The following is a 14,661-nucleotide window of genomic DNA, read 5'->3' on the forward strand; positions in this document are numbered from 1 at the left end:
CCTAGCCACGGCGTACATTTCTGAAGCGCTGCAGCAACGTTTCAGGGTCATAATCAACCGAAAATTGTTATTATAGACGATTCCTATCATGTGACTTCTTACATCTCGTTTACATTCAGCCCCTTCCGCTTCTCCGCGAGCTATCGGCAATATTGCCCTTGATATTGCCGTGTCAGGATCGTGAGAAGTATTGTGTTAACATACTGCCCTACCACTCACATTTCTTTCGACAGTGCTGTCGTCTCGGAATACAGAATGATGTTAGAATTTCAAAAAGCTAACGGGTTTTGCCAAAACGACCGATATTGTTATTTCCGTTTCTATCAATTTAATTTTTGTTCATTGCTCCAAACAATAGGCATATTGGCGGCTCTCGTAAAAAAAGACGGTAGACTTAAGAGATTTGAGTGTACCTACCTCGGAAGCATCGTTGGTGCCATGAGATGAGGGCGCGGTGGGCGCGGCACTGTCCCGTGATAGTCTCTGCTCCCAGTAGTTGCGATCCAGATACCGCGACAGCTCAGGGTTGCCCACAGTACTATGTTCAGGTGACGCGCTCACTGAAGACGGCGTGGGCGACACTGAAATTTATAATTTTTATGTGAAAACTACTGCACATTCCTTTTTGGATATTTTTTGAAGTAAAAACTTCATAAGCCGCGTTGGGCACATTTTGATCGGGGAAAATCTTTCCGTCACCGACGTGCTCATGACAGGCACACGCGATACATAAATAATTTAAAATATATATATCTATATACTTGCTGACCTACCAGACGTTGTTCTGTAGATAATAAAAAAAATACTATTTTATAGAAATTTGCCAATAATATTTCAAAACATCAAGAATTATTTCGTAACGTATGCTGCGTGTTGTTATAATGAAATTGTTTCACAGCACAACTGTCAAACCGTGCGTCAATAAATTCTCTCACAGTAAATCATATGTCCATACAAAACAAATATTATAAATAAAAATAATTATGGATCCCAAATCGAAATAAAAAGTATCCTATATCTCAAGTTGGACTAAACTTCACTCCATGAAGTAATCCATCCCCATTTAAATCCGTTCATTAGTTTAGGAGTTCATCGCGGATAAACAACGTGTCACGTAATTTATATGTATTATATTAAGAAGAGGATAAGATAGTTAAGACATTTTTTGGACTGGGTCAAATCTCAGAGTTCGCGTCACCGAAATGCTTATAGCAGTATACCTGTAGCTATACAGCTGACGTATTGTGCAACATTAGTGCTGTGTATGTAAGTGGCGAGCGAGGATCAAACCGGGGGCTCCGTGGTGGACAACCGGAGATAGACTGAATATTGGGAACGGCCCTAAGGGACCGCAATTAGACAGCAAAATTTAGCATGGTAGTTTATAATTATTTTATTAAACAATTAACAATTTTTAGTTATTTGATGACAGTCATGTGATACTATTATCACATGACTGTCATCAAATTGTTGCAAAAAAACCCACACTCGTGTTATAGTACTCCTTATTACACAATAGTTGCATAAATGTTTATTACACGTATCGATGCGCCTGATTTCGAGCATGATCTGTTACGAATGTATCTGACAACGATCTCTATAACCGAAATCATAAACTTCGGCCCAACGCGCATCCTCCCCATGTTAAATGCATTATTTGATATTTAAAAAGCTTTTAACTTTGAACACTATTCATATATTGGATGCAGCACCTTACAAACTAATTGATTTTGTATATTACAGCCATTGTAAAATACTCTATTTGATTGAAAAGAGTGGCCGTTGGGTTTATTGCTTGTTCTTTCCAAGAGCGCCAACTTTTTTCGAAAATACCTACAGGCAGTTTTTTGAGAAAGGTGGTGATGGCCAAGTCGGAAACTACGAGACTTAGACAAAAGTTGTGAAAGAAGTCATGCCCTCGATTTATAAGAAAACAATGAATACATATTTAGTTTCTTTTTTAATTTCTTCAACTTTTGACGGAAATCGACCAGAATGACTTTGCAAAAAATTACGTCCTGTATTATTGCACCAATAGACTCTGTTGCTGATAAGGATCAATATTTGCAAAAATATGTACGTATTACTAATAACGAAAGGAAATACCAAATTTTCTGTTTTATTATTTTCACACGGAATAAAACTCAACTCCTTTTCGAACTTTTTGTTAGAAATCTTTTTTTCTTGATATTCTATCGAGAATACATCCTGTCATAGTATCACATGCAGTAAGGTCATTGACAGACGTATAAACTTATGCATTAAAATCAACGGAAACCATTTTGAACAACTTATTAGTTGGTAAAAATATGAAAAGCAATTTGTAAAAATTTTCTATTTGCTTTCATTTTTAGTAATACATATTATGTAATATTTTAGAAAAAAAAATTCGGATCGATTTCCGTCAAAGTTTCAAGAAATTAAAAAAAACTAAATATGCAGTTATTGGTTTCTTATAAATCGAGGGCATGACTCTTTTCACGACTTTTGTCTAAGTCTCGCTGTTTCCGACTTGGCCATCACTGCCCTTCTCAAAAAACCACCCTGTATAGTAGATTCACAGTTTATTTCACCTTGGCTTGTTATCAATCCTAACTGCGTTTTGTTCGAATATAGGTCGATAGTTTTATTGTGTATTTTTGGGCTTACAGTGAGAAGAATGTAATATATTAGTTAAATTTATATGTATATCTTTAATATGTGTATGTGCTTGGTCTGGGCCGTACTTTTTAAAGTAAAATAAAATGAATAGTAGCTATTATTAGTCAGGGCGTATCACTTACTATGAGATGAACGTTTCGCTAGTCTCAACACTTTAAACGGAGCACATTAGGTAGTCGCAGTTTTTTTTTACATAATTATTGATTTAAATTCATACACGTAGGATGTGTGACGGGCTCTGGTGCAATGAAAGCACGTGACCGTCTCTCCTTTTCTTTCTCCTTCTGCTCTGCCTCGGATTGACTCAGCGCGAGTGCCAGCTGCAACTCTTCTTCCTCCTGAAGCTCCTCCGCCGATTTCCCAGGCCGTTTCTATAAATATAAGAAAAAAAATCAGTTACTTAAATATGTAAAATTTTGGGATTGTGCAGTTCCACAAATTAAATTTATTTCAATTTGTTATAATATAAATCTCCAGGACTCGCCGCAAGCTTCGCATGTGAGTGTTTTAAAAATAAATGAAAATGTGAAATGGTTCGTTTGCGCCTTTTCGCAAGCAATACGAACACAATTTTTTTGAAAGGACCCACAAAGAGCTACGCTTTCCATAGGAAAGCAATCAATGCTCAAGTCGAAGCCCGCAACGGTGAGTCTGGGTTGTTTTGAGTTTTGATATCTTCTAAACTCTAAAGCTTAGATTATTATTATATTCCCTAGCAGCATTACTCGACGTTTTCGCAGCTGTCACAGTCTATGTAGATGTATAAATTATCTAATATGTCGGAGGACATGGAAAAGTTAAAAGTCATATTATTTCCAAATAAAAAAAATATATAATGTAGTATTTTTAATTAAGTAGTTATTGTTGCCGAAATTGTTATAATTAGGTATATATTTAATTATGTTCTCCATATTTATTTAAAGCGAATGTAAAAAATTAACGTACGTACTTACTACCTACATTATTTACAATTATATTCTGGACTTATTTTAAATAAGAAGAAAGAATAAATGGCATGATCATAAGTTGATTACAGAACTTTAAAATTAGGTAGAAACTTCAACACATTATTACGTATTTATGTAGGTTTATTTGTTTATTTTGGAAATATTTTCGTGTTATATTTTATTTGGTGTTTTTTTCCAAGCCCAGTAAGTAAGCTTCATAAGATACATAATAGCTTTAAGGGTAAATGTATACACTTCTACAATAAAGTCCCAGCCACTGTTCAGGCATTATCTATAAATAAATTTAAATGTTTTATAAAAAAATGGCTCTGTCGTAAATCCTATTACTCCACTGCTGAATATCTAAATGATCGGACAGCCTGGGACCAGATTATGCTTATTTTATAGCGATAGAAATGACAGTAAAATATTGTATATTTTTATTGAAAAGAGCGCAAAAAAAAGAATGCTGGGAGAGTTTCTTGCGCCGCTTCTTCTCTCTCAGAGCGCCATTTGTTTCCGAAGCGGTAGTAGTATCTAGTAGTATAAGAAATGACATCAAAAAGAATTCTAAAGGAATCAATTTTGAGAAAATAAATGCCTTTTTATGCCTTTTTTTTGTATTATTGTGTGTGTTTGGTGTTTGTCATTGAAAAAAAATACTATTTTTGTGACTATCATTAGGGTATATAAAACAGACATCACAAAGCGACTTTATTTTATACTATGTAGGTAATATGCGTGTGAAAATCTTATAGGTTATAGTTTTGGTATTACATATTTATTTTCTAGTTTATAGCTAACCTTAATAAAAAAAAATTTTAGTTTGTTAAACATTTGGGTATATATTCATTATACTCCAAACAGTCTTAAAGTACTTAAAATGAAATTTATTCCTTCTAATAGTATGCAAGTGCATGTACTGAGTGTGTGCAAACTTCCCTATCAGTTTTCTGTAAGTTTCTTGCAAATAAATTACTTTATAAATTAGCTGAATTTCATAAACATCCCTTGCTCCAAAAATTAGAACAACTCGTCACTCTACACAATATCTACTATTACTCTAAGGACTATAATAGTCCTAAGCACCAAACAAATTATAAGGGTAATTTTCCTTTCCCACATTAACCTTTGAACCCTCCATAAATTTAGACTTAGGCTTTTATAAAAACACAAAAAAACCTAACATAATCTTTTCTCACATTACTCAAATTTCCAAAGGAGGATGGCAAGAATGGACCCACATAATTTAAAAATTAAGGATACATCGTACAAGTACAAGTTTATATTAATTATAAACTTAAGTTTATACGATGCAGATGTTTAAACAAAAATTATTGAGGCGATAAGATATGGGAGTCAAAAGAAATAAATTATTATAATTTATTAAAAAAATAATTATCTTGCACGAACGGAACGTTTTGCGCAATTGACATCTATATTTTTGACATGACAGTAATTTTTTATATGGATTTTCCGACACCATTGAACTGTCTATACCAACTCAGATCAGTAATTCAGTAGTAATTCACAATAAGATTATTATCGTTTTTGATACTAAAATCAGAAAGTAATTAAAAGTTTTATATATTATATTATATATATATATATATATATATATATCTTAAAATGTTTTAATACCTGATTGAAAAAAGAATTAGGTAGTTAATTGTGAATCCTCAATTAATAGCTGCTGGCCAACCATCCACATAATATATATTATACCTATTATCTTTTAGCAGACAGTAATTAGGAATAGACATAAGATACAAATTATTGATTGAACAATAGATATTTATTAATAATTGTAGGTTATATTTTACTTTAAGGTATATCTTTTTTCTCCCACTTTTTTAGACTTACTTACAATTTGCTTTTTTCTTTATTTTGTTACGTATTACAATTATTAATAAGTTTCCATGATGTACGCCACTTCTTTCAGTGGGTCCCAAAATAAATGCATTCTCGGCATCCTCCTTTGGTAAAAGATTTTTACAAATACTCCGACTCTTTCTCAGTCCCGTTAGAGTAGCAGTACAGATTGCCTCTATGAGAAATATAAATTCAAATTTCAAATTCAATTAATATTACTCAAAATAGGATTAAAAATCACTTATTAAACATCAAAAACTACCACCAATCCATTCAAAGTAGTGTATCTGTGTCTGAGAAGAATGGCCTTTTTTAATTAAAAAGATGGATTTAAATGTAATATCAAGGGTGTTCGCTCAATTCCCAGTCTGTGGTATCATAAAGAAAATCATATATGTTTTAACAAACTACCACACAAACGTTTATTAACAATTTTTTTAAATTTATAACATATTTGCTTTGTAAATTTTCTGGGATCATGTTGTAAAAGCATATACATTGGCCAATAAAAGACTACTAACTCGATTTAACCGAGTAGTAGACATAACAAGTTAACATTTGGTCCTCATTTTATTTGAACATAATGATTGTCGCGGTTTCTATGAAATTCCTATTGTTGCTTAAATGCCTATAACAGTCAAAATGTTTATTTCTTTAAAATTTTCACTTAGTGATGATGAATATATTAAGTTATATCTGCCCATTTGTTACCTATACCAATCAATTACCATTCTTGAGGCCATTCTATTAAACACTAATAGTCTTTTACAACTTCATTATACTCTAACAGGTTAAAAAAACTCATTAAAACAGATTTTATTCAAAAAGTTTATCCCAATTATATTTAAAATAAGAGAGTCATTTACAGAACATAATTTTATCACTGTGTCCCCAGCTATTCAGATATCTTGGGGAGTAAAAGTGCAGATCCAAACATTCTAATCACAAATATCATTAGTAACAACAATGCTAGATTTTCTCTTTGTTCTCATGACTTGAATACTATAAAAGTGATGATGAAAGATGTATGATAGTTATAATTTTCAAAATAATAACCATACAAATAGTCTTTACTTGGTAGCCTACCTCAACCTTACATTGGCCAAATAATAATGGCCGTTCCCCAAAAGCTACAATGGGAAGATAATAAGACAGTCTCAAGAGTGGAAACTCCTAACAATGTATTATACTGTGTAAACACGGAATTCTGGATGCACCAGTGATACACAACCAAACCATTTGTCTCCTGAATGAAAAAAAAGCTTACATAATATTTCATTTTGGTTGTTCATCATTAAATAACAATGTTAGCACTAATAGGTATAACAATATTTAATTGACCTATGTAATTGAGTAAGTTACAAAAATGTACACCTTCAGTAATATAAACTTTTTGCTTGCTTTTATATATGATTGGCATATTTCATAACAAAACAGTATATGTAAATTAGAATAAGTTCTAATGGATAAATAAATTTATTAGTATTACTTTATAAAGAACATAATCATGAAGATATTGTATTATCATCAGCCTGAACATTTTAAAGTACCCACATCACCTACTACCCAAACTACTGCACCTGCAAATCATATATATACAATACATATCAAATATGTACATTATACGATGTATAATAAATCAGTTGCTTATAATAATTATATTTGGGTATTGAACGGCATGATTTCATGTTCAAGGTTAATAGAGAAAATAACTAAATTTCGTTTTATTATACAAAGATGTCTGAAAGTGAATTGATTCCACAGACTTATAGACCTGAATTTTATAAGCCGATCAGGTATGTATCAACGTAAAAAGGAACTAGGCCAGCAATACCATGAGAAAGATACTGTAAAATCACATCAACAATCACATCCAGTAAAATAAGCTCACCTATTGATCTGGAAGATATTAGATTGACATGACTGTACAAAATTGATGATACGCGGTTTAAAACCAGCATTATATTATAATAGCTCTATTGTGTAACAATGATGATGTAACATTAATAAACAGAGAATATTAATTTTAAAGATTTTTTTAAATAGCACTCATTTTTATAGTTCTATGCTTATACTTTTATACACTATTGGCAACAGAAAATAAAAAAAAAGCTATAAAGCATTCAAATATTATTTATTCAATTAAAAAACTATTTTAAAACATCAAAAACTTTTAAAAGATCATAATTTCATAAACAAAAATATTCAGTCTTACATTATTAGAAATCATTTATTATTTAAACGTCTAACAAATTTGGGGGTTTCAGGAACAGTTAACGGAAGTTTGATTTTTTCTGGCAAGATTGGATTAAGATTTGGGACTGGCTTGGCATGATGCACTAATTGAGCACGCGACTTGGCTATAGCCTTCTGCTCTTTTTCTTGTTGTTCCTTTTCCTTTAGCTCCTTTTGTTTCCTTTCTTCTTCTTCCTTCTCTTTCAATTGCTCTTCAAACTTTTGTCGTTCTGCGGCTCTTTTATCTGATGTTAATTCAAATGGTGCCAGTTTAGTGTGTCCAGTCAATTTGCGGACAGGTTTGAAAGGTGCCTTATATAAAACAGTTGGTGGCTTAGCTTCAAACTTTACCACATGGTTTTCTTTATCTGAAGTAGATGAGGATGCACTTCCATTAGAACTTTGCAATTGCTTTTTCACACACGGGGGCAGTGGTTGTGCCTTAAACTGTGAAGCCATTCTACGTTCTTCTTCTATCTGATGCTTTATTCTTTCATCTCTACGTCTTTTTAACTCTTCATCTCTCTTCTCAAAGGAAAATGGTACAGTTATTGCAGATCTTTGGTCGATCTTTACCGTTTGCTTTACGGCATGATTTGATTTATTACTAGCAACTTTTTTGACATTATCATTGAAATTAATCTTTTTTGTCTGATTAGGTAAAGGAGAAAGCAAGTGTGATTGTGTCCTTACCGGTACATCGGGTTTTTCTAATATGTTTTTAGGTGCAGGGCGAGCTTTGAAAAAATTTTTTTTCTCTGGTGACCTGACAATCTTTTTCTGAATTTCAGTTAGATTGAATGGTTCAATCACAGTAGTTGGTTTTTTTGGCACTTCTGGTAAGGGGTGGGGTTCACACAGGACTGATTTAGGGACTGGATTCGCCTTGATTTTTATTTTTTTTAATTCTTCAAATTCTAAATCTTCTCTTTCCCTCTGAGACAAGACATAACGTGGACGCATTCGCGCTTTGCACCTCAGCATTGGAGATTGAGCTACAGTTAACCCACTTCTAAGAGTATTAAAAGATTGAAATTTTTGTGGTTTTCTAGAATGAAATCGACCTGGAGTGTCCCTTTGGTAATGGAATAAAGCTTCTGCCATTGATATGAATTCGTTTGCTGGACTAGCTTTGTCACCTTTATCAGTAAAATTTAAATTGTTCATGCCGTCATCAATCGAAGTGAGGTCACTCATAGAAAAAGATTTTCTCATTGTAATCAATTGGTCTTCATGTTCTGGTGTTAATCGTTCTTCTTTTATACGAAGGGTTCCATTAGGTGTAAAATATATCTCACCAGGGAAGTTTGTTACAAAGTTATCACCCATGTTGTGCAGCCACCAACAATTAACAACTAGATTTAAAGTTTCGCTAGGCAGCTACCGTTAAAATTCGAAAAACGATAAATTCAAACAATGAGGCTACGTCAGCGACTAGGCTGTCAGATGGCTTGACATTCGACAAAATCTTCTGCATGTCAATGTCAACCAAACCGCGTTCTACCCATAGGGCATAGACTGTTCAACCAAAAAAATAAATAAACCCAAACATGAAATTTACAATATTATGGTGACAGTTGACGGTTTCAACTGTCAATGTAAACTTCATAACTTCACACTTTAGTTCCTGATAGAAGATTCAAGAATAGCATTTGTATAAATATTACTATTTAATATTCTTAAATCATCAGTAAATCGTATTATTCGTCATAGATTTTCGGTAAAATAAGATGATTTGAACATTGCCAATTTATAGCACGCTCAACGGTAGTGAATGGAACAATAATAAAAGGAAATAAACTGTTTCTTTTCAGGAGATGTCGCAGGCACTAGCAAATCCAAATACTTTACTACCGCTTGAACTGGTAGACAAATGTATAGGTTCACGCATTCATATTATAATGAAAAATGACAAAGAAATGATTGGGACATTACAAGGATTTGATGACTTTGTAAATATGTTACTCGACGACGTTACAGAATATGAATCTACACCCGAAGGAAGGAAAATAACAAAATTGGACCAAATTCTCCTCAATGGTAACAATATTGCTATGCTAGTTCCAGGAGGTGACATGCCGGGTGAGACATACGAAGGACATTGATAATAATATACTACATGTAAATTAAAGCTATAAATAAATCATTTAAAGCAGTGTGTTATTGTTTTATTTAAAATTCTATTGTAATAGGTTTCATAGATAAGTACTTTATGAATATTTAAAAAAAAGACACTGTATTCTATAATGCTGTTAAAAGATAGAACATATATTTCTTTAACAATTATAGTACTAGTAGAAAGAGGTATAAATGTGTTTATATTCTTAATTTTATTGGTAGACTAGTTGACCCGACAGACATTGTTCTGTATATAATAAATAAAATAATGTTTTTTTATTAATTTGTCAATAATATATCATAACATCAAGATTTATTTCGTAAAATATGCCTGTTGTTGTAATGAGATTGTTTCACAGCAGAACTGTCAAACCGTGCATCAATAAAATCTCTCATAGAAAATATGTCCATACAAAACAAATATCGGACGACGGGGGACACATCAAACGAAAAACAAAATTGTTGTTTTTATTTAATTCTGAACACATTCATATTTGTTCACCTTTTAAACCTTCCCTGGAGACTAACAAATAGCAATTCATTTATATATATATATATAGATATAACATAATGGGAGTCTGAATAAATTGCATGTAGTATATCATCAGTTTGTGATTTTTTTGTACTTGAAGTAAAATAAACTTGATGAGTCACAGCAATTAAAAAGATAATTTTGACAAAGAAATTGTATTGCAAGTATTTTGACAAACCTGAGGTTGGGCTGCACCATATTCACTTGAGGTATCAACACTTTCAATCTTAGCAGTGGAAGATGGAGGTCGGCTTGCTTTATCAAAGCAGGCATCACAGACTCTAACCTAATTGGATGGATAAAAAATGTTAATCACAGTGAACAATATGTATCTTAAAGACAATTATTTAAAGTTTAAAAAGGCTACAATTTAACTTTTCATAAAATCACATTTTAGTTTCCTCATCACTAAAAAGTATGTTAGTAGAAATATTTCGTACAAATGTGAATAAACAATGATATTATTCAGCACTTGGGTATTAAAATACACAAATTGTATATCTAATTTAAATTACTTACTATGTTGATGTGCCAGTATGTATTTCTCTTTGTTTTGCAAAGCAACCACGTGTTTGTCATTCAGGTAATTATTTACAATATAATAAGCCTTTATAATTAAGATTTTCTTGATTACCGATTTTAATCTAATAATGGGCAATTCTTGGACAATTGTACCCATTCCCACAAAAGAAAAATGTAGTTGCAGACAATAATAATCAGCACAAATTTATTATTGTGTCTTGTGTTGAAGGTGTGAAATGTGAATGAAACTTCTCATACAAATTTGTTGAGAGGCAACCATCAAACAATCTTTATCCTTAAAAAACTCTCTTAGGGAAACTCTAGAACCTAGCTGATAAATTGATCATACTACCCGTTTTTGTAAAACAAGGATGCTGTTAATATCAGCCACATTTCCCCAAAGCAGAATATGATATTCTTGATACTATGAAAATAACTAAAGTACACCAATCAGGCCTTTTCAATGTTTGTGAGCTGTCTAGTCTTCCTAACGGGATATTCAGCAGAGCTTAACTTTCCAGCTAGACAAGATATATATATCTTCTCTATACATATGTTTCTTTTTTCTTTTATTTTTTTTATTTATTTACTATTTTCCTGTAACACTACAAACTTTACATGTTTTATTAATTTTAATTAATGTACTAAAATTCAAAATATAAGTTGTTCTACATACCTCTTTTTCAATTCCAAACTTCGGTAAGGTTGAAGTTTTTGAGCTGCACTGTTGACAAAAAACCTGTCCGCAGGCACGACAGTGATGACGTCGCACCATCAGAGAAAAAGCTACACGGCACCTAGATAATTAATAGAATCAGTAGATACAAAACTTACTTTTTTTATGATTTAAATTAGCTTTGCCAGTGGAAGGCTCCTTTGTACCAGATGACGGCTAGATTATGGGCACCACAACGACGCCCTTTTCTGCCTTGAAGCAGTAGTTTTAACATTAGGGACACAGAAGGGTGCCATAGCTAGTGAAATTACTGGGCAAATGAGATTTAACCTCTTATGCCTCAAGGTGACGAGCGCAATCGTAGTGCCGCTCAGAATTTGTGGTTTTTCAAGAAACATGAAAGGCATTGCATTGTTATGGGCAGGGCGTATCAATTACCATCAGCTGAACGTCCTGCTCGTCTCGTCCTTTACTGTCATAAAAAAAACTATACAGGAAGGCCCACGCATATGCCACATGGAGGGGAAGTACCTTAGATACGTATTGAAATAGAGCACTTTTTAAGGGATTAATATGCGTGTAATTATCACTATGCTTTTACATTAGATTTTGCGTAAAACACAGTTACAATAAAACGCGTTTTAATCCTTTAAAAAGTGTTTTATTTAAATGTGTAACACTCGCATAAATCAAAGTAAATACTACCTTATATATTGTAAATGTAACATTTAACTGAAAGTGGACTTTAGTTTAAATAAAAAAAAGAACACTTAAACTGCATTCATAGTTTTTTTTTAATAATTGCCTGATGGAACTGGCAATCGAACCCACTACACATCCCTCCCCCCCAGTGATTTCAAATCCTTACTATACCTTGTTAATTCCCCTTTTGTACTCTAAGCTAATATACAACTGTCACCAATGTCTGAGGGAGTTATGCGAAAATAACAACCAAGTAACTCTTCAATGGATAAAGGGACACAGTAACTCACGAGGGAATGATGCCGCTGATGAATTGGCCAGGAGAGGCTCAGCGATGACAGCAAAAGGACCAGAACCAACTATCCCTCTCCCGCCTAGCTGGCCTACGAAGGTAATACGCCAACACACCAAGGAATTACATAATAAGTACTGGATGAACGTAAGTGGGTGTAGACAAGCAAAAGAAGCTCTACCACAAATAGACCCCAAGCTCTCTCGCAAGCTAGTAAAACTTCCACGACCTAGGTTACGGAAAATAACTCATGTACTAACGGGTCACGGCCCTTTTAACAAGCATCTGTTCAATATAGGTGTCACCGACAGCCCACTGTGCAGAGCCTGCACGGAGGCGGACGAAACGGCCGCACACGTCATTTTGGAGTGTAGGAGTGTGGCCTCATACCGGGCCAAACACCTGGGGTCACCGAGGACTCTCCCCGAGGTCATGGGTGACATCAGAGGTTTGATACATTACCTTGAGGAACTAGGGTGGCAGGATTAGCCGCCCTCCTCACCACGCAAAATAGGCGCGCTGTAGTCGTCGAGTTGCGGATAATAGCCCGTGATAACCTATAACCTATATAACCTTCCCCTTTTGTATATAATCTATGTTCATTAATTGTCCAAAAGAATATCTTTAGTTTGTTTGTCTTTTAACCAACTATGCCTTTGTTTTAGATACATCAACAGTGTTCTTTACCTTGTTCGTTCACGAAGCCCGCTTTCTATAGCAGAGTTTAATAAAATCTAAAAGGAAACGCCATCAACCCAAACAATAATAATAATACCACCACTTCGAAAAGATTGAGCTTTAATGAGTTGTTCTCATAGAGTGGCAAGAAACTCATTGCCACTTTTTCAAAACAATATCTTCATCGTTTTACAAATCATTTCAATTACAATACACCTATTATGTGAAAGCAAAAAAGCAAAATTATCATAACATTCTCTTGATTAATAAATAAATCACCGTAATTATTTAGAAGACTTATTAATTTGATCAGGTATGTCATAATTCAAATTTTATTAATTTTAATTAAAATAGTGCTGATATTTTACTTATTTCTCATAACGATTTTTATCTCAAGGGAATTTCGTCCAAAGTTCGCTCGTTCGATGCTTATCTTTCTAATAATTACTTTCATATCTCTCCAGATAATTTTCAACATGCTGTGAATAAAAAAAAGTACCTACCTGTGACAAACTTCCCCATCGGCCCATTCCGGAGCTGTGTCTGCAGAAAACATTGCATCAGATTCTTTGAGTGGCGGAAATTTGAATCCCTCTGCTTTTAAAATGTTCACTGTATCCTAAACAAAAGGAGCATTGTCAGTTATAACTGTAACACCAAACTTATTTAATATTCCACACAAAATATCGCAATTGTTTTCACCTTAGCACTAGCATCTCAGACAGCATGATTCATACTGTCACCAGGTGATTTTCAATGATAAAAGATTAATGACGTCATACAATTGAATCGTGACTCGACAAAAGCAATTATAGTACCTACTCTAAACTCTAAAAGGCATTCATTTTATTTTAGAATTCAAAATATTGAAGTTTCATTAACACAAATACCAAACAAAGCAGCCTCACAAAAAAGATAAGATTATTGACTTGTTTAACAGATTACCTAAGGACATTGACACTGTGTGTAACAAAGATAATTATTATAATTCGTCACAAACTAGAATAATACATATGAATTGCACCCTCTACATGCTTATCTTGTCAACAGACATAACTTATACTGGTGTTGAACACAATGAAACATAATTAGATTATAAAAATCAATATGAACAAGATTTATGCTTGCTTACTAAAGATAATTGATATACTACACTCACACACACAATTTAAAATTGTACAATAACTCATACAAATAGTAACAATTTTATAAACTTACTGTGTCCTTTTACAAGTGACACTGACCACATTTACCTACAATTGTTACTGTGGCATTGAAACTATAAATGCTAATTTCTGTATAGTTTTCTCATAGTTCAATGATGTTTAGTTAAACTGATTAATTATGGCTTTTTCAATAAAGGTGTGTACAGGCAACTTTCCGATATTACGATTTTTAAGAACACAATGTAATGTGTTAAGTGTCT

General features: G+C 33.1%; 3 protein-coding genes across 5 annotated transcripts in view; 1 reads left to right on the forward strand and 2 right to left on the reverse strand.

The window, feature by feature from the left end:
- LOC126979205 (hepatocyte growth factor-regulated tyrosine kinase substrate) overlaps positions 1 to 14,661 on the reverse strand; it is a 29,708-nt gene that overhangs the window by 10,583 nt on the left and 4,464 nt on the right. Inside the window, exons 1-6 of one of the 2 annotated variants that reach the window (XM_050828458.1) lie at positions 13,938 to 13,984; positions 13,739 to 13,854; positions 11,564 to 11,684; positions 10,544 to 10,651; positions 2,879 to 3,032; positions 418 to 581 (exon numbers count right to left, since the gene is read on the reverse strand). In XM_050828458.1, the coding sequence (XP_050684415.1) occupies positions 418 to 581; positions 2,879 to 3,032; positions 10,544 to 10,651; positions 11,564 to 11,684; positions 13,739 to 13,791 (600 nt within the window). In that variant the 5' untranslated portion in view covers positions 13,792 to 13,854; positions 13,938 to 13,984. Of the gene's footprint in view, positions 1 to 417; positions 582 to 2,878; positions 3,033 to 10,543; positions 10,652 to 11,563; positions 11,685 to 13,738; positions 13,855 to 13,937; positions 13,985 to 14,661 lie in introns of those variants that run through there. The other variant, XM_050828457.1, reaches the window with a different exon arrangement.
- On the reverse strand, positions 7,594 to 9,190 carry LOC126979228 (targeting protein for Xklp2-like). Its single transcript, XM_050828501.1, has one exon. It carries the CDS (start codon positions 9,042 to 9,044, stop codon positions 7,707 to 7,709), a length of 1,338 nt encoding a protein of 445 aa, XP_050684458.1. The 5' UTR covers positions 9,045 to 9,190; the 3' UTR covers positions 7,594 to 7,706.
- LOC126979264 (U6 snRNA-associated Sm-like protein LSm5) lies at positions 9,271 to 9,873 on the forward strand. Of its 2 annotated transcripts, none has more exons than XM_050828546.1 (2): positions 9,271 to 9,435; positions 9,530 to 9,873. In XM_050828546.1, exon 2 carries the CDS (start codon positions 9,533 to 9,535, stop codon positions 9,818 to 9,820), a length of 288 nt encoding a protein of 95 aa, XP_050684503.1. In that variant the 5' UTR covers positions 9,271 to 9,435; positions 9,530 to 9,532; the 3' UTR covers positions 9,821 to 9,873. The 2 variants fall into 2 exon arrangements, with proteins under 2 accessions (XP_050684503.1, XP_050684504.1); XM_050828547.1 differs by having other exon boundaries at positions 9,288 to 9,435; positions 9,533 to 9,873.

Source organism: Leptidea sinapis, chromosome Z, assembly GCF_905404315.1.
Source record: "Leptidea sinapis chromosome Z, ilLepSina1.1, whole genome shotgun sequence".
NCBI lineage: Eukaryota > Metazoa > Arthropoda > Insecta > Lepidoptera > Pieridae > Leptidea > Leptidea sinapis.